The sequence below is a fragment of the Fundulus heteroclitus genome, chromosome 10 (assembly GCF_011125445.2).
Source record: "Fundulus heteroclitus isolate FHET01 chromosome 10, MU-UCD_Fhet_4.1, whole genome shotgun sequence".
Classification (NCBI taxonomy): domain Eukaryota; kingdom Metazoa; phylum Chordata; class Actinopteri; order Cyprinodontiformes; family Fundulidae; genus Fundulus; species Fundulus heteroclitus.
The window spans coordinates 22,814,318-22,837,115 of record NC_046370.1 but is presented as its reverse complement, the minus strand read 5'-3'; the positions used below and the strand labels follow the sequence as shown (position 1 = coordinate 22,837,115).

At 41.5% G+C, this 22,798-nt stretch overlaps 1 protein-coding gene across 3 annotated transcripts; it reads right to left on the bottom strand.

The window, feature by feature from the left end:
* Positions 1-1,741: 1,741 nt before the first annotated feature.
* a1cf (apobec1 complementation factor) lies at positions 1,742-22,384 on the bottom strand. 3 transcript variants are annotated; one of them, XM_012879090.3, is made up of 13 exons: positions 22,287-22,384; positions 15,229-15,379; positions 15,006-15,140; positions 14,792-14,922; positions 14,102-14,340; positions 12,414-12,578; positions 11,726-11,823; positions 10,182-10,319; positions 7,003-7,147; positions 6,273-6,517; positions 6,011-6,147; positions 3,981-4,135; positions 1,742-3,784 (listed from the first exon to the last, which is right to left on the bottom strand). In XM_012879090.3, the coding sequence occupies exons 2-13, from the start codon at positions 15,328-15,330 to the stop codon at positions 3,630-3,632; spliced, it is 1,845 nt and encodes a 614-aa protein (XP_012734544.1). In that variant the 5' UTR covers positions 15,331-15,379; positions 22,287-22,384; the 3' UTR covers positions 1,742-3,629. The 3 variants fall into 3 exon arrangements, with proteins under 3 accessions (XP_012734544.1, XP_012734545.1, XP_012734546.1); XM_012879091.3 differs by having other exon boundaries at positions 6,273-6,493; XM_012879092.3 differs by having other exon boundaries at positions 3,659-3,784; positions 3,971-4,135.
* Between the last annotated feature and the right edge of the window lie 414 nt (positions 22,385-22,798).

Sequence of the window (22,798 nt, the reverse complement as noted above, 5' to 3'; positions counted from 1 at the left end):
TTCCAAAACTGGTGAAGCCACCAGACAGCAAAAAGCCAGTGCCAGCCAAAACAATTACCGTGTGACCTCCAGACAGAGGGAGCCATGGTTTTAATCAAAGCTGATTATGCCTCCAGTCAACCGAGGGACCAAAGCAGCAGAACCAGAGATGAAACAAAGTAGGTACTCTCTTTTCTTACTCTTTTGTGGGGGTTCCGATGTAAAGACCTGATGGGTCAAAGAGGGTTCTGCAACCATGAATTCCTCGTCCTTTCTTTTCTATTCTCTCACAGATTAATGTATTAGAGTTCAGAAGTCTGGGACCTAAAAGCCCTCTCCTTATACACCTGAGACACCAATAATAATCAGATTGATAAGAATTCTAAATACTCAGTTTCTTTCCTAAAATTTTAATTTCAGCATTAGTAATTTATTGATGCTAAATAAATATTATTCTAGGAAATCTACTTGTTTTTTGAATGAATAATGGAATTTGTTTGTTTGGGATGGAAGGAATAGTCCAGTACATGTTACAGTACATTAAAATATTTCAATGAAGCTGACAATACTACATACAAGCCTTGCAGAACAATGTCATATGGACAGACCAAAGTAGAGATGATTTACTATAATGCACATACCATCGTTAAAAAAACAAAACAAACACAGCTCATTGTTAATAAAAGTCTTTTTCAGGCCTTACGGTGTGTACCTTTTGCCTTGGAGGTCAGAACTAACGAGTCACAGATTCCATTATCGCCGCCTTTTTGCGTTCCAGTTTCCCTCTTGTTGGACAAACAAGAGTGAAAGGTTTTTTCCTCGTGGAAAAAAGAAACGACATTCGCACAGTTGTTAAAACAGTTATGATACTAACGCTACTCTAGGCGGTATTTTGTGCAAATAAACAGAGCTGAAACATCCCGTCTGATGAACTAAATGTTAAATAACAGAGTGCTGCTACGAAAAGTCAAAATACGATGTATTATGTTGCTGCAGGCAGCAGCCATCATGAATGCCAAAGTCGGGTACCATCCTGTTGCACTGACTTTTCGACTTGTGAAGGCAAATGGAACGCACTATTAGGTTCCAAGATCACCTCTGATCAAGCTCCTCTAAAACATGTGAGCAGCTGTGCAAGAGAGGATGTGAGATGGCCATTCAGTGTTTGATAAAATGGGCAATGGGTTGTTTTTGTTATTATTGTGAAACATGCAGCTTGGTATAACAATGTGCAAGCGGCGGTGGCTATCAGAACATAGTTGGGAGAGAGGTTGCAGCTGAGCCTAGGGTGTGTTTACTTTGGCTCTGCTTTTCAACAAAGTGCTGTGCTGGAGCTGGATCTATTCACCGTTTCCTTTTATTTCTTAAGTAACTCAGGGATCAGTTATCATCGTTTTCCACAACACTTATAAGCAAAGACATCTGTTACGAGCTGTTAAAACACGGTGGTGGAAGGCTGATGTTTTTGGCTTGTTTTGTAGCTACAGAAACCTGGGTACCTTACAGTCATTGAGTTGACCAGCAACTTTGGTCTACCAAAGAACACCTGAGTACCTTTAAAACATACCACATAATTGTTGTAAAAGAAATGGATCATGGTGTTATAGTACCTTAGGTCCAGACCTAAACCTGACTGAAATGCTGTGATGGGATAAATCCTGAAACCTCAATCAACTGAAGAGACATTGCAAAAGACTGGGGACAAAAACTGGCCCCCGATGATAAAATTCTGAAATTCAATAAAAAAATGGAAACTATAAAGTGGATTGTAGTTCTTTATTTCAACAATTCAGATTAGAGATGAGAGAAAATAATTCACAACAGTTTCATAGAATGCCCACAATTTTCTTCTTTCATTACAGATCGGTCCTGATTCAGCATCACATGTTTTTTTTTTTTCTTGCCAAGTCAATTATGGCAGCAAAGACAAGTTAAAATACCTCTGTACAAATATGTCTGGATATGTCAGATTCCAGGTACAAAAATAAGTTCTAAGTGCTTCACACACTTTAATACTGTCTCTGCTTCGGCATGTTCACAGCTTGGATGCCAACATGTGTCATCTGTTCCGAAATCCTCACAAACCTTCAGTCAAAAAGAAGAAACAAAGGGAAAGCGTCACAGCTGCTGTCAGCAGCTGCTTTTGTCCAGAGACCAATCCTGATTCCCTGGAGCATGACACCATATCATCAATGTTTTTACCTATAACCTCACTCTAGTCACCATGAAAGGTGATGGATCTGGACTAAACCTAACACTCTCGATTGAAAGGATCCAGAGAGGAGGGAAGTTTTAACTGATGCAACAGACTCATGAAAGACAATAAAAACACTAAGGACACTGAAAACTAAAAGGAAAGTTAAGGAAATAAAACAACAAACATAATCCGAAAAAGGTTCCTGAACGTTTTTACGCTGGCAGAAACAAACTTGCTGAACCGAAGATCGTACAAATGAAAAACGTGCTTTCAAAAAGCTTCATTGAACTTGTACAAAACAGGAAGATTTACTTTGCTTTGATTTTTTTTTATAAATACAACCTTTAAGGCCTACTATCCTTTTTTGGTACTTCTGCTCTCAGCTTAGTGTTCCTCCCTCTTCACAGGAGGTTGTCATGGATATGCAAGCATGTAACCATAGCAACGGCAGAACCCAGAGTGACTGTGTTAATTTCACCCTGTAGGTTAAGGTTGGTTGTTTGGTGCAAATACTGTGGAACGTGTCTTAGAAGTGCTGGGCGGAGCCAAAACAAAGGTATGAACATATGAGGAAAGAATGTTTGCAAAAATATTAACAGATTGTAGTTATATCTATATTTGATTTTCTGGAAAAGTATGAAAGGTTCATCATCGTCATCATTGGCATGGCATGTACAACTGTCTCATTCCTTCATTTAGGCCTACATGGTTTAAAAGCTTTTTTTTTTCTGAAAGCTGAACATTAAAAACCAGGTTTCAATATAGGATACTTTGTTGTGAGTTTTATGGAAATAAAAAAAAAAATAGAAAGCAAAACTAAAGATATGTCGGCCTAAGGTCTTTGTTTTCCGCATCTTTTCTCTTTGATTTTGTTTGAATTAAATTTGAAGAATTAGCACAGGTTTTAAAGGTTTGACAAAAATAAAGCAAACAGCCCCAAAACCGATCGCAATCAACAGTAAGACACTCAGAAAGTACATAGTTAGAGAAAACTCATACCGTAAACATCTAACCAGGAAAAGTAAATCAGCCAATCATAGGCTGTTTTTCAGCATTGCTAATAAAAATGGACTAGCAGGCAATTCAGAATAAATGAGGAGCAGATATGGATGAGAGGGAGGAAAGAACACAGATGAAGAGTTTGTTTCTGGGCGACTGACGAGTCTGATCTGGTTTTTCAGCAGCAGCTGTCTGGGATTAGAATGAACTGGTTTTAAACTGGGACTGGAATGAGTTGGATTCCCCTGTCTAACTTGAGGATAACAGCAGAATGCTGCATTCACACCAGTCTACTTTAAGCTTTATACAACTGTGATCGAGAAACTTCCAATCAGCTTTGCCTTCCTGCCAGGTCACAGTGTTTGGAGTTTCTAAACGGAATCAAACTTTGGGGCAAAGAAACATTGCGGTATGAATGCAGCTCCACAGTTTAACTTCCCTAGAAACAGCTGCTTTAGAAAACGCCGTATCCGTCAGTGTGGCGAGCCGCCACAGCAAAAGCAGGGTAGCCCTCATAGGTGGTGTAGGCGGTTAGGTCCTGACCCAGAGAGACAGCCTGCTTCAGCTGGGAGGCCACTGCGGAGGATGCCGGGCTCGCCAGAGCATAACCTGAATAGAATCACAACATAAACGCATTTTAGTAGACGATAACTAATTAAGTTCTTCTGGTTTAGAGAAACCCACAGATCACATTCTTAAACCACATGGGTGATCTGGTTTTCGTACATTCTGAGCGACGCTTTGACTCTGTTGGGGCTTTAGTGAGTAAAAAGTTAGTTGGGCTTGGGTACGGACCTTCACATACCTGGGAAGGCTACTGAGGCCACAGCAGCTGCAGTTGCACAGCTGGCGTCAGCAGCGCCCTCTGTCTGCAGGCCAAGTGTCTGCAGGGTGTGTTCGGCCGCGTGGATCTTGGCCTCTTCCACAGAAGCACACAGTTTGGCAGGAGTGAAGGGATGTCTGCAGAGAGATGAAAACCCACCCCATGAACTAAAATAACACCGTCCGATCCAATTTATTTTCTTTCACCTTTATTTAAAAAGGTAAATCTTAATGAGACACAAGGTCTCACTAGAGTGAGCCCTTAAACGCGCTCCTGCTACCCTGTACTCCTGGACCCTCTCCAAAAAAACGCCTTGTGGGGAACAGTCTTAAGTCTTCTCCAGGTCCATGTAGACCGGACATCCAGAACCCTATGATCCCTTTCAAACCTGGTCCGCCACTACATGACCAGGACAGAAACCATAATGCTTGTCTAGGATCCAAGGTCGAACAATTAGTTCGACCTTCCTTTCCAACATCCTGGAGTAAACCTTACCAGTTGGAATACACATTCCGTATGCTTTCTTAAAAAATGGGTCTGCCACCCCAGTCTTGTCTGCAATCCTAGTCCTCTTTGCAATATTAAAGAATCATGTCATCCTTTGGCATGATGGGGCTTATCTCCTACACCGAAGGAGTCCCACTGCCAGGGAGCTTTTGAACGCAGTCAACTCTCCCTGTGGCTCTACGCTTCTTCAGGAGGAGTGAATGCTGCTTGTCAAGACTTGATGCAATCTACTAGGTTTCCTTAGATAGGAAACTTTTTTGACCAATATGTATAATCTGACACAATCTGTATAATCTGATTGAGTTTGACTTTGGAAGGTGCCTTGAGATGACATGTTTCATGAATGCGGTACCGCGCACGTGACGTCACCGTCTCAAGAGCAACGCCCCTTTTGCCGCTTAGGTAGGGCATACAGGAGAGAAAGCACGGATAACCCAGCTATTACAAGCGCAACAGAACCAGCGATCTGACCGACTTTACAGCCGTTAAACTTTCCCAAGACGATGTCCCAGGCGCACGGATTACTGGTCGCACTGTCGAAGAACACACCAACCTTCAGCTCAAACGATGGCTTGAGGTTCGAGGGCTTAAAAAGACTGGAAAACTGGCCGAGATGATGAACGGTAAGCTTTGTTTTTTTTCCTGCGCGGCGATCATGGCAGCGTCGGCCGTTTTTTTTTGTTGTTGTTTGCAATCACCGTCCAGGAATGGGTATATGTTTAATGTTTGTCTCATTTGAAATGTTTTTGAGTAAGCTATCCTGGTAGCAGGCGCTACTTTATTAACATGTCGGCCACCAAAATACTCTTACCTTGACTTGATGTCGCTGGAATTGGGTCAGGATGTTCTTCGGTTGTGCCCTTTCCTCCGACAAAATGCTTGCTACATATGTACTTGAATTTGGTAACTTTTTCCGGGTTGAACTGTTGTGTAGGCCGACCGCCCCGGTGTTCCAAGCACACACATTTCTCCTTGGCAGTCTTGAAGAAAACATCCTTCATATGCGGCCGATCAGCGTACCTCGAGTCGCTGTTGCACGTTCCATAGCAACAATGTTTAAAAACCATGGTCTTAGATTTGGAAAAAGCAGTCGTTTACCGAGTAAAACCTAGGCTGACGCATGTCTCTTTTAAAGCAAAGCAGCGGCGGATTTTCAGGAGTTTGCCCCACTGCGTACCACGTGATGTGACGTCATTGTGACGTTGTGTTTCTAAAAATAGCTCGCGCGTGGTACCGCATTGGCGCTTTTTAAATAAAATTGACTCCAATTAAATTGAATTGAACAATAGTTCAAAAGCTTCGGCTATCATGATGAAACCTCCTTCTCGCGAGTCTTCCGATCCTGCCTTTCCAGTAGAAAACATTTGGACAGATTGAGAAAATGTTCAAAGTGCAACTTCAAACATCCTCAGTCCAGATCTGGGGTTTCTCTTCAAAACACACAGGTGTGAGATGGGTACTGCTTTCCCTTTGTGACATGTTGAACAGTCTCCTAGAATACTCACACGTTGGGGTATTGGGTGGCCAGAGCTGGGATGGTGATCTTGTAGAGAAACAGCTGTCGCTGGTCTGGACTGATGGCCGAGTGGAGCTGATAGACGGGCTGACCCCAGTTATTCTTCTGACACAGCTCCTCCAGAACCTGATAGGAGCACAAACATGACCCATCTCAGAAATCTCAGAACTAATCTTCATCAGAAATGAGAAAAGTTTTGGAAATGTCAGGAAAAAGTCATAATGTCATGTTGTTTGGATGTATCCCTTTACCTGAGTGGGTGGCTTGATACCGGTGGCCTTCAGGCTCATAGCAGCAGGGTTCATCGGCGTTAGCTCCATCCCCGGCAGCAGGTCATACAGCTTTTCCTCTGCCTGCTTGTCCCCTTTCAAGCCATAGGAAGCACTACTTCCTCCCCCTCGTCCCATGGCTCCTCCCCCAGCGGCGTAGGCCAGGTAGCCCCGCCCACCCAGCCCTCGTACCCCCGCAGCCCCTACAGGTACAGTCATGTAAATTTCTACAGGAGATCGGAGAGGCAGTAAATCAATCAAATCACCGGAAATCAGCAAGGAAGAAGAATCAAGTTTTCACAAAATTAACAAATCACAATAAAGACCGATAACAATAATAACATAAGTGATTTCTCATTTTTTTTCTGGTGAATTTATGACCAAGCTTCAGCTGATTCAGAGGATCTCACATGATTCCTACCACAACATGTTCTGATTTTTAAACCACATTCATTATATCCAGGTGATTCAGCAAGATCCACCCCTCAGTGTCACACCTGCCAGTGGTAAAGCTCAAAGTAAACAGAGGGCAGTGTTTTACATCAGCGTTAAATCCAGTTTGGCTGTGACAGCAGCTGAGTCGTGACTGGACAGTCTGTGCTGAGGGGCGGAGCTTCAGCATCAGATTAACCAGTTCCTGCTGTCAAAATAAACTCCGACGGCTGATCTGCTTCCATCATGTTCTCCAGATTTGAACAGAGAGCGTCCTCACCTCTGACCGATGGCGTCCTCATCAGACCTCTACCCCCCACATGAGCTTTGGCTGTGGGGAAACGAAACTGACCCGGAATGGCAGTGTAGGCCTGGGGGGCGTAAAAAACTGGAGCCCCAAGATACGCTGCTGTGGGGTCGTACACCTGCAAGAGGAGGAGGAGGAAGGTTGTCCCTTATATCAAGAGAAAAGTTTCTGACTGTCTTTTTTAGTTTCATTTTTAGTCATAACCTAGCAAGGATTTACACTAAGAACTTCCATCAGAAAAATCTTCAGGTTTCCTGTCAGATTTCCTCATTCTGAATATTTGCTGCTGATCAGTGCCAGTTTCTTGATGAATTGTCGAGATCGATCTTCCAAAGATCACAGAGACTTGCCCAGGACTACACCCCCATCTTCCTAGCGCAATTTAACTATCCACAAGTGAAAAATGCGTTATCAGAACCATTAAGAAGTACAAAAGATTAAATCCTGTAACCTCATTCAAAAGATGCAATCAAAGCAGTGACATGTAGTTAGGAGAGCCAGGTGAGGTCACCATGAGAAGATACTGAAATAATATGATAAGCGAAAATTAATTTACCCGTTAACAGTTGGACAAATTTGTTTTCAGTTTGATTTCAACTTTTTAATTGTCAGAATCGCTGAATTTATGCCTTGCCCATTCATATACATGGAAGAAGGGCGAAATGAGGCAGTGATGAGTTTTGCCTCACCTCTGTCAGGTGTGGATATTACTTCCTGTCTTTATATTGCTAATATACATGTTTGATTATGCATGCACTACACACGCCGATGTTTCACAGTCTGTCTAATATATTTAATGAAAAGCTGTAAAATTTTTGGTCTTTCTGATCCGTGGCTGTAGAAAATGCGCAGAGTTAGACAAAAAGGACCATGCAGCGCTTATAGGGGGCAGTACTGAGCCCCAAAGGAACAATTAGTAGCCGATGCACATCGCGGCGTACTCTTCTTCTACACAGACGGCATGGCTGTTGCAGTGAGCTCATTTAAATTTGTTTCAATAAAATGAAAGACTATATCTCAAAATCCAAGGATTTTCCTAAACTGAATTTTCGGTTGAAACAGGAGGTATTAGAGAGAGGACGACCAACTCTAACCCGCTCTTTTCAACCAGAGTAGTACTCATGAAAAGACTGGTTGTGTTGTTGTGCTACAAGATGTGTCTCATGGTTTCCATGCCTTTTATTTTTATACTTTTATTTATTTTCTCTACAATGAAAAGAGTAAATAAGTACAGTTGGAATAAAACTGGTCCAGGACGACTCTCCTCCTTCCCGATTATCTTCATTGATCAGCCAGACATTGAAAAATGAAGGCAAAAAAATAACAATTTTCTACAACAAAATGACAGAGATATTCATGGAGGATAGGCACATGGTCATGGACTTTGTATACAAAAAAAAATGAGGGATCAGCCCAAAAAATATTCAAATCGGTGAAGTGGGTTAGGGTGACATGGCTGCATTTTCAGCGCAGATTGTTTGCGAGAGAAGGGCGAAATGTCAAGCGTACAACAGTAGGCGATCCGAAAAATTCAACTGGATTGTGTTAGGTGTGAACATACCCTAAAAGATCAGATTTGACCTTACATTAAATATTATTTTGTTTTTCTTATATTTTTTAATGGTATTAAATTTATCAATGGATAAAGGCAAGCCTTTAAATCAACTGAATTGTTAAATTAAGGTCAAAATTGAAATGTAAGCATCTAGTTTGGTTTGTTATATTTGTACATCCAACTTCAGAGGCATCAGTACCTCACAGGTTATGAACCTCACTACAGGTCACCGCATGACATCTACATTTATCAATAAAGCTTACTGTTTAAAATGAGAAACTAAGAATCTCTGTTTTTTTAACAGAGATAAATTTTACAAATCCAACTTTTTATTTGACAGAAACCAGACTTTCTATCAGCTAAAAAAAATTCACTCAAGGTTTGACTGGTGAATTTTTTGCTTTTCTTATTCAAAAGTGGTCTTGGTGTCAAAAAAATCCTTGAACATGCTACTTTCCCCAAAAAAACTGAACCAAGAGTTCTTGAATCTGAAACTGTGTTTTGAAGAATCTAGAAATGTCCAGCTCAGACTGAACCAACCTGACATACAGATCAAATGCAGTCCATACTCATAAAAAGAATAGTAAAGCAGTATTTTATAGGTAAGATGCTAATTTAAATTCAGATGCTAACTTCATTGTCATTTGCTCATACTTTCGTAAGGTGCTTGCAAAGTAATCAACATATGGGGGTAATAAATAAATAAAAGTTTGTTTGTGTGCTTGTCCCGCCCCCTGATGGATTGGTACCCTGGCTGGTAACGCATATCAACTGTATCCAACACCACCTCTGCTGCTGATGGAGTAGCATATAATAAAAGCCTAATTAAAAATGTTTTCTTTAAACAACACTGTGCATGTCAGTCATCAGGGGCCAGTCTTCAGCATGTTTTCCTGCTCTAACACTCCTGAATCAGAGGATTACATTTTCTCATACTGTCAGAAAGTTCTGCAGCAGCCTCTAAACGAGCCAGGAGTTCTGACATGGAAACATCTAAAACCTGCTGCACGTCCGCCTTCAGTTACCGTCACTGGTGTAAACTCCTCCGCCTTCTTCTGGAGCGCTGACTAAAACTGGTCCCTGGATGGAGCTGTTTGACATCCTGTAATTTTTGCCTCTTAATCTTAACTGCGTAGCTGAACAGAACCCCAGCGCCTCTTGGAACTCAGAGTTCAGCTCATTATCAGCTGCTTATCTTCTGTTTATCTGTGGTTCAGGTTCAGCTAAGTCCCTTTTATGACTTTCGTGTGAAAGCTTTTGTTCTAATGAACAGAAAAATTCCCTTTTTGTAGTGTTTCCTGCTCATTACTCATTATTCCAGTAAACTGTGAGTAAGTTAATTTAAAGGTTTATTCTTTTTATTTTCTTGCAAAACGGTGAAGATTTTATTCAATGTGACTATTTGTTTCTCTAAATATCTTGCATATCACCTTTTATTCATATTATGGTGTATGCATGATTTTATATTGATCCCATCTGAGGGCGATGCATAAACTATCCTGACAGATTCTATATCAGAGTTCTGAAAACCTAACATCCTGAACAAGAGGTTTCTGGATCCTATTTCCTCCTCAGAGCTCAGAGTTCCCAGTCCTACCTGACCAAGAGTGTAGGCCGTGTAGTCGGTCTGCAGAACCGAGCCTCCTCTTCCTCCGGTTCCTCTGGTGTACCGAACATAGCTGTCTTTATCTACCGGCTTTGCCAGAGTCACCTCGATAGGAGAGCCGTCCACCACCTGCAAGCAGGAAGAGAGTTTACCTCTGTGCTGAGGGAGTGGAGAGTGCATCAGACTGCTGTCCGTCTGTCTTCTTGACTTGAACATGAATCTTATCAGATGCTATTTGCATGCATCTGATATTATTTGCATGCTTTAAGCTTCTCGGGAGGTGTTGTTGGTGCGATCAACAAATTTCTTGGGGGAAAAAATAGTTTGAAAACATTATATCTTGTGTCTGTGTGTTAAGTGCAATCTGTGTGCATTCTGAGTTGGTGTCTCACCAAAATTGCATTACGGTAACGCATAATGACAATAAACATGTTTTACCACCAGAATGGTTCCTCTAGGCCCAGTTTGAAAGCTAAGAGCTCTTAAAAATATTTTCAGATTGAGTTTATATTAATCGTTCTCTTTGCATTGCTTGAAAACACAATTGATTTTAGTTGATACGCCGTAGCCCTGCGACAGACTGGCGACCTGTCCAGGGTGTACCCCGCCTCTCGCCCAGTGAACGCTGGAGATAGGCACCAGCACCCCCCGCGACCCCATGAGGGAGAAGCGGTTTGGAAAATGGATGGATGGATGGATGGATGATACGCCGTATTATTGGAATGCCATACTTTTTGGTTCAGAGGAGATCTTGCAGGTAAATCTTAAATTTTTTGTTAAGCTCATTGTCATCAAAATTCCTGGAGTTGTTTGCAGCTGTTTGCCTGGTTGTTATGAGAGCAGCCTGCTACATGCTCTTTGAGGCAACAGTCGTGAGCTTGCAGAGCAACTGAGATACTCATATTGATGTCCATCGGCACAGGGAAGAAAAAAAAGAAAATTAACACGTCCAGAACACAAAACAACCGTTTCTTCATGTCCTGATCATGGATCTGTTCTGTCATCAAATGGGGAGCACTTTGGCCAACACCCTGCTGAGTAATCAGTATGCTTTCAGGTTTTTGGGGTAGATGATGTGCAGTGTTGATCTTGAACCTAAATTGTCTAAAATTACAGATTTTAATATTCATTGTTTAGATTTAATAGTTTGAACCATTGCTCATTTTTCTCCTTAAATGTCTTGCTCTGGTTTTGTTGGGTGGTCTCTGTGTGGTTTTGGGTGTATTTCTATCTATTTATTGATAGACCAGACGGTTCATTAGTGTGTTTTCTCAATTACATGTCACAAGATTTACAACAAAATGTAGAAGTTTTGTACTCTGGAGCAGAACAGTTTCATTTTGCCTCTGAATTTTTGGAATTACATGTGTGAAGAGAAGGTCACAGGCCTTGGGTCTGTAACCCCCGGTTTGGTTCTTTTTGCCTGTCACTCCCATGTACTCCAGTCATGTGCCGCTGCTTTCACTGTTTCTACTTCTAAGAGTAAATCAGATCTTTTTCTGACTGCAAACTGGTAACGAGGGCTGAGAGCTGACCTTCCCGTTGAGAGCGTTCATGGCGTTGACAGCATCTTCTCTCTGACTGAAATGTACGAAGGCGTAGTCTCTTATCTTCTTCACTCGCTCCACTGCACCTGCAACACAGCAACACCCTTACTCACATCAAATTTAACACTTTTCACTCAACACATTTATGATGCCAGGAAACGCAAACACAACAAAGAATTATGTTCATTCACAGTGATATAAATGGATTTATGGAGATAATGACTAATGGCTGATCTAAATACAGAATATGAACTCAATGGGAGTTTTCTGGAGAGCTTTCTAACTTATAGATTTGTTTTTGCCAAATCTTTACTAGACCACTTCACTAGACTTTTATCATTTAATTCCACTCTCTTCTTATAAAATCTTGTTGGTGATTATTCAAATCAAGGTCAAATATATTTCATATACAGGATTTTATCTTGTCTGTTTTTTCCTTAGTTTTTGGTAAATTTTGCATGCATAAACCATTCCAATGCAGAAATTATAGGATTTCTCTCGTAATTTTGAATTCAAAACCCTTTTCTATATTTCAGCAAATTTTTAACTGATATTTCTGACTGTGTGTTATTAGTTTGAAACTAACAGATCGAGCCTTTGGGGTAATTGTATCTGCTGTTACTGCATCAAGGACAATCTGAGAGCACAGCTTTCAGTCATCCTGGGTTGGCGGTACCTGGTTTCAGGCTGTTGAACTCCTTCTCAATAGTTTCCTCAGTGGTCTGCAGCATCAGGTTCCTCACATACAAAATCTTAACAGTCGCCATGGTATCCTCATCAACCTCCACCTCCGGCTCTGCCCAGTCCACTGCGATGGGATGACCCCACAGCTGGATCCGACCTGAAACAAAGGACACGTGTGTCTGTCATCGTTCACGTCGCATAAAGTGTTTAATGACACGTGCAGCTCAGGTTTCTGATCCAGATAAAGTTAAGTCCTGGCATGATCTGCAAACTGATGAACTAAAGGAAAAGACTCAAGCCGTGGTTGGAAAAACAGAAGTAACAGTAGCCAACGTCCAAACAATGCTGGTTGTTAGTGGAATCAGTAGTGGGTTTTGATATGGATCAAATGGGCAGTTGTGCAAAGCGTTGGTAGAAAAGGAGCTGCATAAGCACCACACAAAACATTAATTTTTTTCTGCTAGCTTTATCTTGCACATGTTTTTATTGCAGCTGAGAACAGGGAGACATTTCTATGTGCCTGTGGGACATACATTGTTGTTTTTATCCTGCCCCAGTAGTTTGATGATTTTTTTACATTTTGTATAGTTGGTTGTTGGCAGAAGTACGGGCTCCCTGTGTGAGCCATTCATGCAGGAACCACCACCGGGTGGAATTATGAGGTTTTAAAAGTTTTGAAGAGATGAAGGAGTTTGAGTTTTGGTTCTACGCAGCAACTGAAACATCAGAAGATAAGAGTAGAAAATGATAAAACTGATAGAGTCAAATGCAAAAGTAGGATTAAAATATCCGTCCATCAGTCCGTCAGTCCCTCCATTATTTTATGTTTTTTTCTTGGAAGTGGCAAGTCCAGGAGCAAAACCCAGACATCTGACTCTCCTGTAACACTCTTATGCTTCCAGTGTGTTCTGGGTCTCCTTCTGATCAGATGACCTGTCTTCTCGATGTGGAGAAGCAGCAACTTTACGCCAATCTCCACTCAGGGACAAATATTGAGTTCCTCTCAATATTCTCTTTCTCTTGTGTCAGGAAGCATATCTCAGGACCATATAGGTGAGGACCAGAATGTAGTTAGAGCAGTATATTGCTTCCAGAAGCGACAAAGGCAGCACTCATCTTTGCAGATGCAGCTCTGATTTGTCTACTGATCTACAGCTCCAACCTGCCGTCATTCAACAACACCAAGATACTGGAATTTGTTCTACTGAGGTAAAAACCTCTTCCTGAGCTCATGTGGTAAAATACATTTACTGAAGCAATAAACCAAATACCCATAAATTATTGTTTGTATAGGAGTTATAAATCTGATCATCACATCCCCCAAGCTTAAGACTCACTTTGAATAAAGATACACATAAAGACAGATTTATCGGTGATCTCACAGAGAAACACAGGAAATAATAATCTCTGATAGCTTCTCTTTTATCATGAGACCCATCAGCAGTAAATTTGGCTTTGATTGGAGGGCCCTTGTAGAGCCTGAGACTTTGACTGCTTTTACAATGTTGTGTTAATGATGTCATGGTTCGTTATCAGCTTTGCTAGCTACATGCATTCACTTCAAAAGTTTGAGATCCACCTGCATAGTCTCAGCATCACAAAGGGGAAAATAGATTGATTTTAAACATCACAGGGAATTCTGAGACAAAACTACCTCACGGAGCAGTGTTTGGTCTCTACCTGGCAGCAGCTTGCGTCGGGCCATGGCAGCTGCTCGGTGACTCTCATACTCGACGAAGGCGAAGCCTCGGTTCTTTGATTTGTCTGCAGCGCTGGGATACACTATAACGTCCACAACTCCGTCGGTCACCTTTCGCATCTCTGTCAGGATCTCATCGCGCTTCTTGGTTTTAGGAATTCCCCCAACAAACAGGCGACAGTTGTCCACGCTGGCACAGACACCGAGGAGGCGCCCATTCCTGGAAGACGGTGGAATAAATGTTCTATGAATGTCTGAACAAACAAGTGTACTGATCTATGCAGATGATGCCGCTCTGTACTTGAAAAACAAGGAGATGGCTACAGATGAAGGGGATTAAGATCTTAAGACTAAAAATTAAGTTTGCATCTCTATGCTGATGAAATTGTTTGCCACATCTCCATGATACATGTAGGTGCTAATAGGGATTAATATACATTGGTCCAAATAAAGTGAAAGTGTTTTTTTGGTCAATTGGCAGTATAGTTACTTTGATTGGTGACATATTCATTGATAATAATCAGGATTTTAGATGGCTGTTGGTTCTGATTGATCGGGTTTAGGTTAGGAGCTAACAGCAGGTCATTTTTAAATGAAGGCCGATGCTGCAGGAGAGTCATTATGTCTGTTCGTTTTAAAGTTTGTCGTTGAAGGCGATGAACCGTTCTGACCTGATCTCGTAGTTGTTGAGCTGCTTCATGGCTGTTCTGGCTTCCTGTTTGTTGCTGAAGGTGACAAAGGCGTAACCTCTATTGTTCCCATTGAAGTCCATCATCATCCTCACCTCATAGATCTTTCCAAACTAATGCCAGGGACAGAGAATGCCAGAACATTAGAGTATGAGCTCAACAGACCCCTTGTCAACCTTATTCCTCAATGTCTCACCTTCTCGCACAACGGAACCAGTTCGTCCTCAAAGAGATCTCTTGGGAGTTTTCCCACGAAGATCTCACTGCCTCTCTCAGGTGGTGGTCCATCCCAGTCAGGCGGTGGGCCACCATACCGTCGCTGACCGTTCTCCTGAAAAACAGAACACCAAATGAGGAGCAGAGGCATGGAGACATGTCTGTTTTCTGGACTCCATTTAGGCCTCAGGTTCTGTCCTCACCTGCCTTAGCTGGTATCCGGTCCGTTGGGTGAGTGCCCGGAGAGCTGCCTCTTTCTGCGTCCCCGCCAGCCCGTCCCCACTTCCCTTCTGATTGGATTCCATTGGGTGTGATTAACAGCAGGTTGTGAATCAGGGAAATTAGGGGTGCTCACTGCAAAAAGAGAGACAAAACAGGTTTTAGTTCCGGCGTTCTGACCTTTAATCCGGATGGACTTTACTTAATTACAGATCCGGGTTCATACTGTCTGTAATGGTAATGCATTTTGGTTTTATTTTGAACAGCTTGAAAAGTTTTTCTTCAAGTTTCTTTTTCATTTGCTTGAACTCATATTACCCACAGTTTATAAAAGGTTTAATGATTTATATTTCCTAAAAACAACGCTACAGTGCACCAAAGTGTTTTTTGTCTTTAACGATTTTACTTTTATAGACTAATTTAGATTGCAGACATTAAAGCCTTGTTTTGTCTTGCAGACAGTCTTTTCTCTATAAAGTCCGAACTGAACAGAACCAATCCCCCCAAACATACAGGTAAAGAAAAAGAAACGTGGTCTGCAGCCGGCAGGTTTATGGTGCAGTTCTGAACCTTTGCATAAAAGTTTTGGACAGTTGGAAGAATGCAGACATTCCTAAGAAAAGAAACATCTGCAGCTACTGTTCAATGAGTTTACAAATTAAAGTTTCCATTATAGATTTATACAGCAGTTGAAAAACGTTTTCACACTAAATATTTTCTGTGATTTAAGAAAATCCAACTGTGATAAATAACTCCAAAGTTTTTTTTTTTCACATTTAATGTGAAGTACATACAGATATATTCAATAGGAAAGCAACAAGATCTGTTAGTAGGAAAATACAAAGATTTTCTTTTTATTAAAAGCTGCACCAACCTGGTTGCATCACACCTCTTTGGGAAACTCCCTTCTGATTCAGTTTCAACATTCAGTCCTCTTCAGTTCCCACCTACCATCAAATACAAGGAATTCATCCTAGAAATGTTCAGATGACTTGGTGGGACTTTCTTGATGATACGACTTTTCTGACCAGTTTATTTTCTTTGGCTAAATCAATATTTAGCTGAGGTGTTACAAGAGAACTGCGATAGACTGGTGACCTGTCCAGGGTGTACCCCGCCTCTTGCCCACTGACTGCTGGAGATAGGCACCAGCACCCCTCGCGACCCCACGAGGGATAGACGTGTTAGAATATGGATGGATGGATGGATGGATGTTACAAGAGAACAAATTAATCTCACTGATCAAAGGTATCAGTCTGGAAAAGGTTAGTGTTGATAATTAGGACTTTAAAAAAACTGGATATTTTTCTGACACTGGTGAAAAACACAACACTGAAACTGGTTAGGGAGGCTGCAATGAGGCCAACAACAGCATTAAAGGGGCTGCAGAAATTCTGTATATGTTCTCTCTCTCTGTCTCTCTCTGTCTCTCTCTCTCTCTCTCTCTCTCTCTCTCTCTCTCTCTCTCTCTCTCTCTCTATATATATATATATATATATATATATATATATATATATATATATATATATATATATGTATATATATATATATATGCCCGCTGGAGGCGGGTGAGCGGGCGCCCCCCTTTTGTTTCTCCCAGTGTTAAATGCACTTCAGAACAACATGCAAGAACACAACATTTGAGCAGGTGGAGGCAGACTCGGGGTCTTTCTTACACCCCTGTTCTCCGATTGCCATCTGGAGTTTGAGGCCTGGAGGAGGAGTGGCCCACATAGTCGGGGTCAGGGCTGGGAGTGGGTGTTGGGTACCGGGGGTCGGCTGCGGCTGGCGCTTCTGCTGTCCCCCAGAATATGGGGGTAGGGCTTAAGTATTGAGGGTAGGGTGTGGGGGAGGAGGGTTTGTGGGGTTTGCTTTGGTTAGCTGGTTCGTTTCATTCATGTTGGACCCGGGTGGATGGGCCCGTGGGTCATCTGGGCTGGGGTCGGGGTGAGGTGTTAGCCTGGAGTATGGACTGGGTAGGTCGGGTGGTGGGGACTGTTGGGTTTGATGATGTGCATGACCTGCCATGACCTGCTGGTGCGTTGGTGGTCCTCGGTGTCCGGGTGTGTGCCGGCTCACTACTGCTGGCTGTTTTGCAGGGCCTGGGCCCCATGGCTCTGTTGGGGGTCCACCAAGGGGCAGGTTGCTCCTGGGACTTGGGTCTCTGGGCCCATGGCTGGATCTGCTCCTGCGTAGCTGGCTGCCGGTGGAGCCCGCAGGATCGTCACCGCAGCTCCCAGGGACTTTGGCACTGTGGCTGTTGGGGGGTTTCTTGGGGCTCCCCTCTGCTCTTCCCTGGTTTGGGGGAGAAAGTTATCCCTGTGTGGGTCCCTCTTGGGCACCTTTGCTCTGAGGTTCCTTTCAGGTGTCTGTGGCAGCATCATGCTGCGCGGTTATTTTTCTTGATGTTTAAATTTAAGTTTTTATTAAGGTTAATTAATGAAGAAAATTCATTCCTGACCCAAAACCTTCAGGTTTCTGCTAGAAAGCTGAAGAAGCAGAGAAATGTTTATTTTTTAGCTTCACAATTGGTCCAAGAATATGGTAAAATAGTAAATAGCATGTACTAGTATAGCGGTTTATCAAGTCATGAGGACCTCAAAGCGCTTACACTATCAGTCAGTCAGTCATTCACCCATTCACACGCTGACCATATTATGCGACATTGTAGCCACAGTTGCCCTGTGGTAGACTGACAGAAGCAAGGCTGCCTGACAATCGGCACCAGTGGGCCCTCTGACCACCAACGGCAGACAAAGCGAGTGAAGTGTCTTGCTCAAGGACACAACAAATGAGGAAGTCAGAGCGGGTTTCAAACTAGCAACCCAGTGATTACAGGGCAGAGTTCTAGCTCCTGCAAATCGGCAACAGGATGACTTGATAAGACAAAAGTTAAGGTTTTGGAATGGCTGAGCCAGAGTACTAAATCAATACTAAATCTGACTAAAATACAACGAGAGGACAACAGAGGTATTCACAATCTGAGAGATTTTTTCTAAGTATAGTGGAGAAAGTTAAAATGGGGATTCCTCATAGATTCCTATCCAAGAATACTGGGTGCTTAAATTGAATCAAAAGGCACTAAAGTTCAGCACTAGTTTAAGGGTGCTCAAACGTATGCAACTACACTATTGCAGCTTTTTCATTTTTGGATATTTTCTCTCTCACAGGTTTGATTTTTTTACAGTTGAATTGTAAATAACAAATGTCAAATTGAATTTCTTTTAGATCCGCTCTTTTTGTTTTATTTCAGTGATATTTTTTTGATTTGTTATCCCCATTCAGCACTCAGCCTCTGTTGGATCAACTCGTGTCCCTGCTGAGACACTGTGTCCTCACAGATCTGCGGCTCCTCGCCTTGTTTTCCTAATCTGAACGGCAGATATGAACAGCGAGGAGGTCAAGGTCTGCGGGCTGATCATTAACAGGGACTATGGACAGCCTGACAGGCCATCTCTCCGTCCTGCAGGGTGGAAGCCCACCGCAGCTCAAACCAGGAAGAGCTTTCACTGAATTTATTCAGCATAATAAATTATGCTGAATAATGAGACAAATTGCCTCCCTGCTGTAAACAAAAACCTGGGACACATTCCATTATGAAGAGAGCCTGTTGAAATCTTCTCAATGAAAGCACAAATCCTGACCTTCTGCAGGTGTTCCTAACTTCTAAGGTCATGATGACCATTGTGAAATATTTCTCCCTAAACATTCAGCCTGCATATCTATCAGCTGCCCTTGTTGGTAGGGCTCCAAAAAAGACCAGCTAAACTCAGTTTGGGAAAGCTTGCGGCTCAGAAACCAGCCTTCTGCTGCCATGAAGATGCTACAAAGAACAAGGATGAACAGCAAGCATTCCACCTAGGTAAGATAAATCAGCTGGAACGCCGCCCAGATGTCAGAAGTCCAGGTAGTAAACTGAGACCGACGCCGCCCTGATAATCCAACATGGCCGCTGTGTGTAATCGAACTGTCAGATGGTTGGGCCAGTCACAGTTAGTGTGACTGGCCCAACCAGTCAGTAGAACAATCAGTCCTGTCCGGCAGGTCAGTAAGCATCTTCCTGACAAACTGAATAAAGAACAGAAAAAGTAAAAACATGCAAAAAAAAGTATAATTACGTTAAATTTAACATTTTATTCAGTTTTATGTTCCATCAGTAATTAATCAGTTATTGAAACTCTGATCATTATCAAATGTTCTTTGATTAATCATCCATTTAGCTTCAACCTTTTTTCAGATTTTTGCAGAAACGCAGATGGGGGATGCTCCTCTGGAAATTGGTTCATGGAAATTGTCCATATGGAGGGAGTTTTTTGTTAAAAAAGCAGCTTCAGGTTTATTCAGCCCTGCATCTGAGGTCATCCTCCTGATCTGTGAAGTCCCAGCCTCAGTCACCCTGCTGCCACATCATGACAGTCATGAATAAAAAGACAAATCTCAGCGTCTGTCACTAAATAAACATTAGCATTACCTGCCTAATTTATATAGGATGGCTTTTCTCTTTTTCCCCATTTTTTTTTACCAATATTTAGCATTCAGCATTTTTCTCACCCATCAGGAAAAATATTTGTATATTTATCCATGAGTATTTTACTGAGGTGTGTGATGCAGATTTACAAATTGCAACAACATATTGTGAATGAAGATCAACTGAAGATTTACTTAAAATATTGGGGAAATTCAACTGTTTAGAATGACTATATGAAGGAACAACAAAAGACCAAAGCATTAGACTGCATTGTGAAGTCTCATAAAAATACAAGATAAAGTTCACCCTATTTAAGAAATGTGGCACGGATTCAGTTTGATTCAGATTTTTTTTTCAATAGACGTTGCTGTTTTTTATTTCCTTTAATGTACAGTTTTGTTTTTTATGCTTTTGTAGCAAGTTGATGAAAAAAGAAAAGAAAAATGTGAGTGAATGCTCGCAATCAAAGGTTGTTAAAAGCCTAAAAATAAACCAATGCAAATGTTTTATGCCCTGATGTGGGGCCTCTGACTTAATCTAGGGAGTTTTATAATCTTATTGTGTGAGGACACATGGCTCAATGAAAATGGGAATTTAATGTAAAAACTTTTTTTTTTCAACCATGGCTTGAGTCTTTTCCTTCAGTTCTGAAAATTGTATGTATAATCCTCTGATTGGAAAACTATCAGTTTGCAGATCATGCCAGGACTTAACTTTATCTGGATCAGAAACCTGAGCTAAAAGTGTCATTAAACACTTTATGCGATGTCAGAACTTTGATTTAGAGGCAGCTCATTAAATCTGAACAACTGTCTCTGCTGCAAACGAAAAATGTGATATTAATTCACGAACAAAACAGCTGTATCTCCCTTAGAGCATTTTTTTTTCTGCAGCTTCCCGCCACTTCGAGGACTTTGATCTGCAACGCAGCACAAACTGTTTCGTGAAAAACGTCATGCATAAACCTGATTTCATTCTCAGCCAGCACTAGAAGCTTACTTTTATTCACACTGAAAATGATTCATAAATACAGCCTTTTAATCACCAGAAAATAATCTCATTTTATTTAAAAAGATTAAAAGCTCGGCTCATCTGATTGTTTAGAAACTCAAGGCATAATCCCATTATCTATGATTATTTGCAACCAGAATGTGTTTAGTGAGAAAGGATCTAATGGAAATGTTTTGGTAAATCAAGCTGCCCACATGGACATACCTGGGACACTGTAAAAAAAAAAACTCATTGAATCCTTCATGTTTACTATAAAAAAAGCACTGAAATACCTGCAAATTAAACTTTACTACTTTATGAAGCGGAATCAGCTGTTGAACAGTTCAGTCTGTTGGAGCTGCATTTTGTAAGAGGATGGCTGTCATCTCCACTATGACCATAAGGGGGCAGTAGTCCTCAAGCGCTGTTGGCTCAACAATTGTAATTTGTAACTTGAACATAAGAGCTGAATGTGTCTCGAAGTAATTTTTTATCCAGTCTTTTTTGGGGGGAAAGGAAATCTTGATATTTTAGCAGCTATACTGACAAAGACAGTGAATGAACCACATCATTTCACATTTGTTTTTCTTTAGATAAAACCCCTTTTAAGATTTAATAATTTATAATGGTGTTGCCTCGATAATTAAAATTATTTTTCAAAATATTCAATGTAACATGTGTCTTCATATTTTGTCAATTGAAAAGTTAAAAAATTACAACTCAAGTGAATTTTAACACAAAAAGATCTGACAATGTGTCACGCTCTTTGTATTTAGATTTTAATTGAAAGTGTTTTTTTCTTTCTATAAATTATCCTCAGATGACTTCTGCTGTGAGTCAGAGCCTTATAAATAAACTATCTGATTAACTGCGCATGCTCAGTGAGGATGTGTGTGACAACGTGATTGGAATAGTCCTCCTCCACAAAAGACCCTGACAGGCAAAATTAATAAAGCAAAGCTTTGATATCCTGATCAGAGTTTTCTCATTTCTTTTTTTTTATATATCTTTGTTCAGGACCTGCTGCAGATCCTGTGGCAGCTGATTGAGTTCAATCAGAACTTTAGGATCTGAATCAAATCTAAAACTGTTGTTTGACAAGAAATATTTCAGCTAATCTGGTTTAAAGTTTAATTAAAGCATTTAAGCATTGTTCCTACATTTGATGGGATTTTTCTCTCTCCATGGTGTCCACACTGATGTGAAGCTTTATGCAAATTACAAAAGAATACGTTTTTATAAGCACGGCAAAAGCTCTCATATTTTCTTGAATTTATTAGAGCATCACAAATAATTAAAATGTTTATTTATACACCAGAGCACCCAGTTTATGTCCCAGTAAGGACATTAAGCTTCAACAGATGTACTTTCACTGACAGAGGGAGCTCAAACAGCTGCTGAACAACACTCGCCCGGCAACAAACTCGGCCTGTTTGCTCAGTTTGCAGCTTTCAGCCTTAACACACAGCGGCGAGGAAGAGAGGGAGCAGAGAGCGACACTCTCCTTGTTGTCTCTCCCGTCTGGTTTGATGCCTTAAAACAAATTTCAGGTAAGAACCAAAAACGTAAATCAGAAAAACTCACCTGAGCAATTTCAGAGATCACCTCCCTCCGATCAGAGCTGTGTCATTCTGAGTGTGAGTGTGTGTGAGCGTGTCGTCAGAGCCCTCTGTGTGTGTGTGTGTGTGTGTGTGTGTGTGTGATCACATCATATCAAACTCCAAAGGTTCACTGTCCTGATGTTAGCTTTACAAGCTGCAGGAGGTTAATGTTTAACCTGCTGCTATCTGTGGACACACTGAGGCGCTCCAGTATGTATGTGTGTGTGTGTGTGTGTGTGTGTGTGTGTGTGTGTGTGTGTCTGGAGGCCTTTAACCGACAGGGTCTGGATCAGACGCCTCTCCAGCTGCTCACAGATGTTCTGAGAACTGTTTCTAAGGGTCTGAAAATGTTTCTGATCAACAATATTGATCAGAACGGTCACATTTGTTTTACTACTCAATCTCTCCTCAGGATAAGAATAAAATAACTGCGAGACCAATCGGTTGCCTGTAACTATTTTTAGCTGTTTCACTCCTCTTTAGTATTTTAATAGT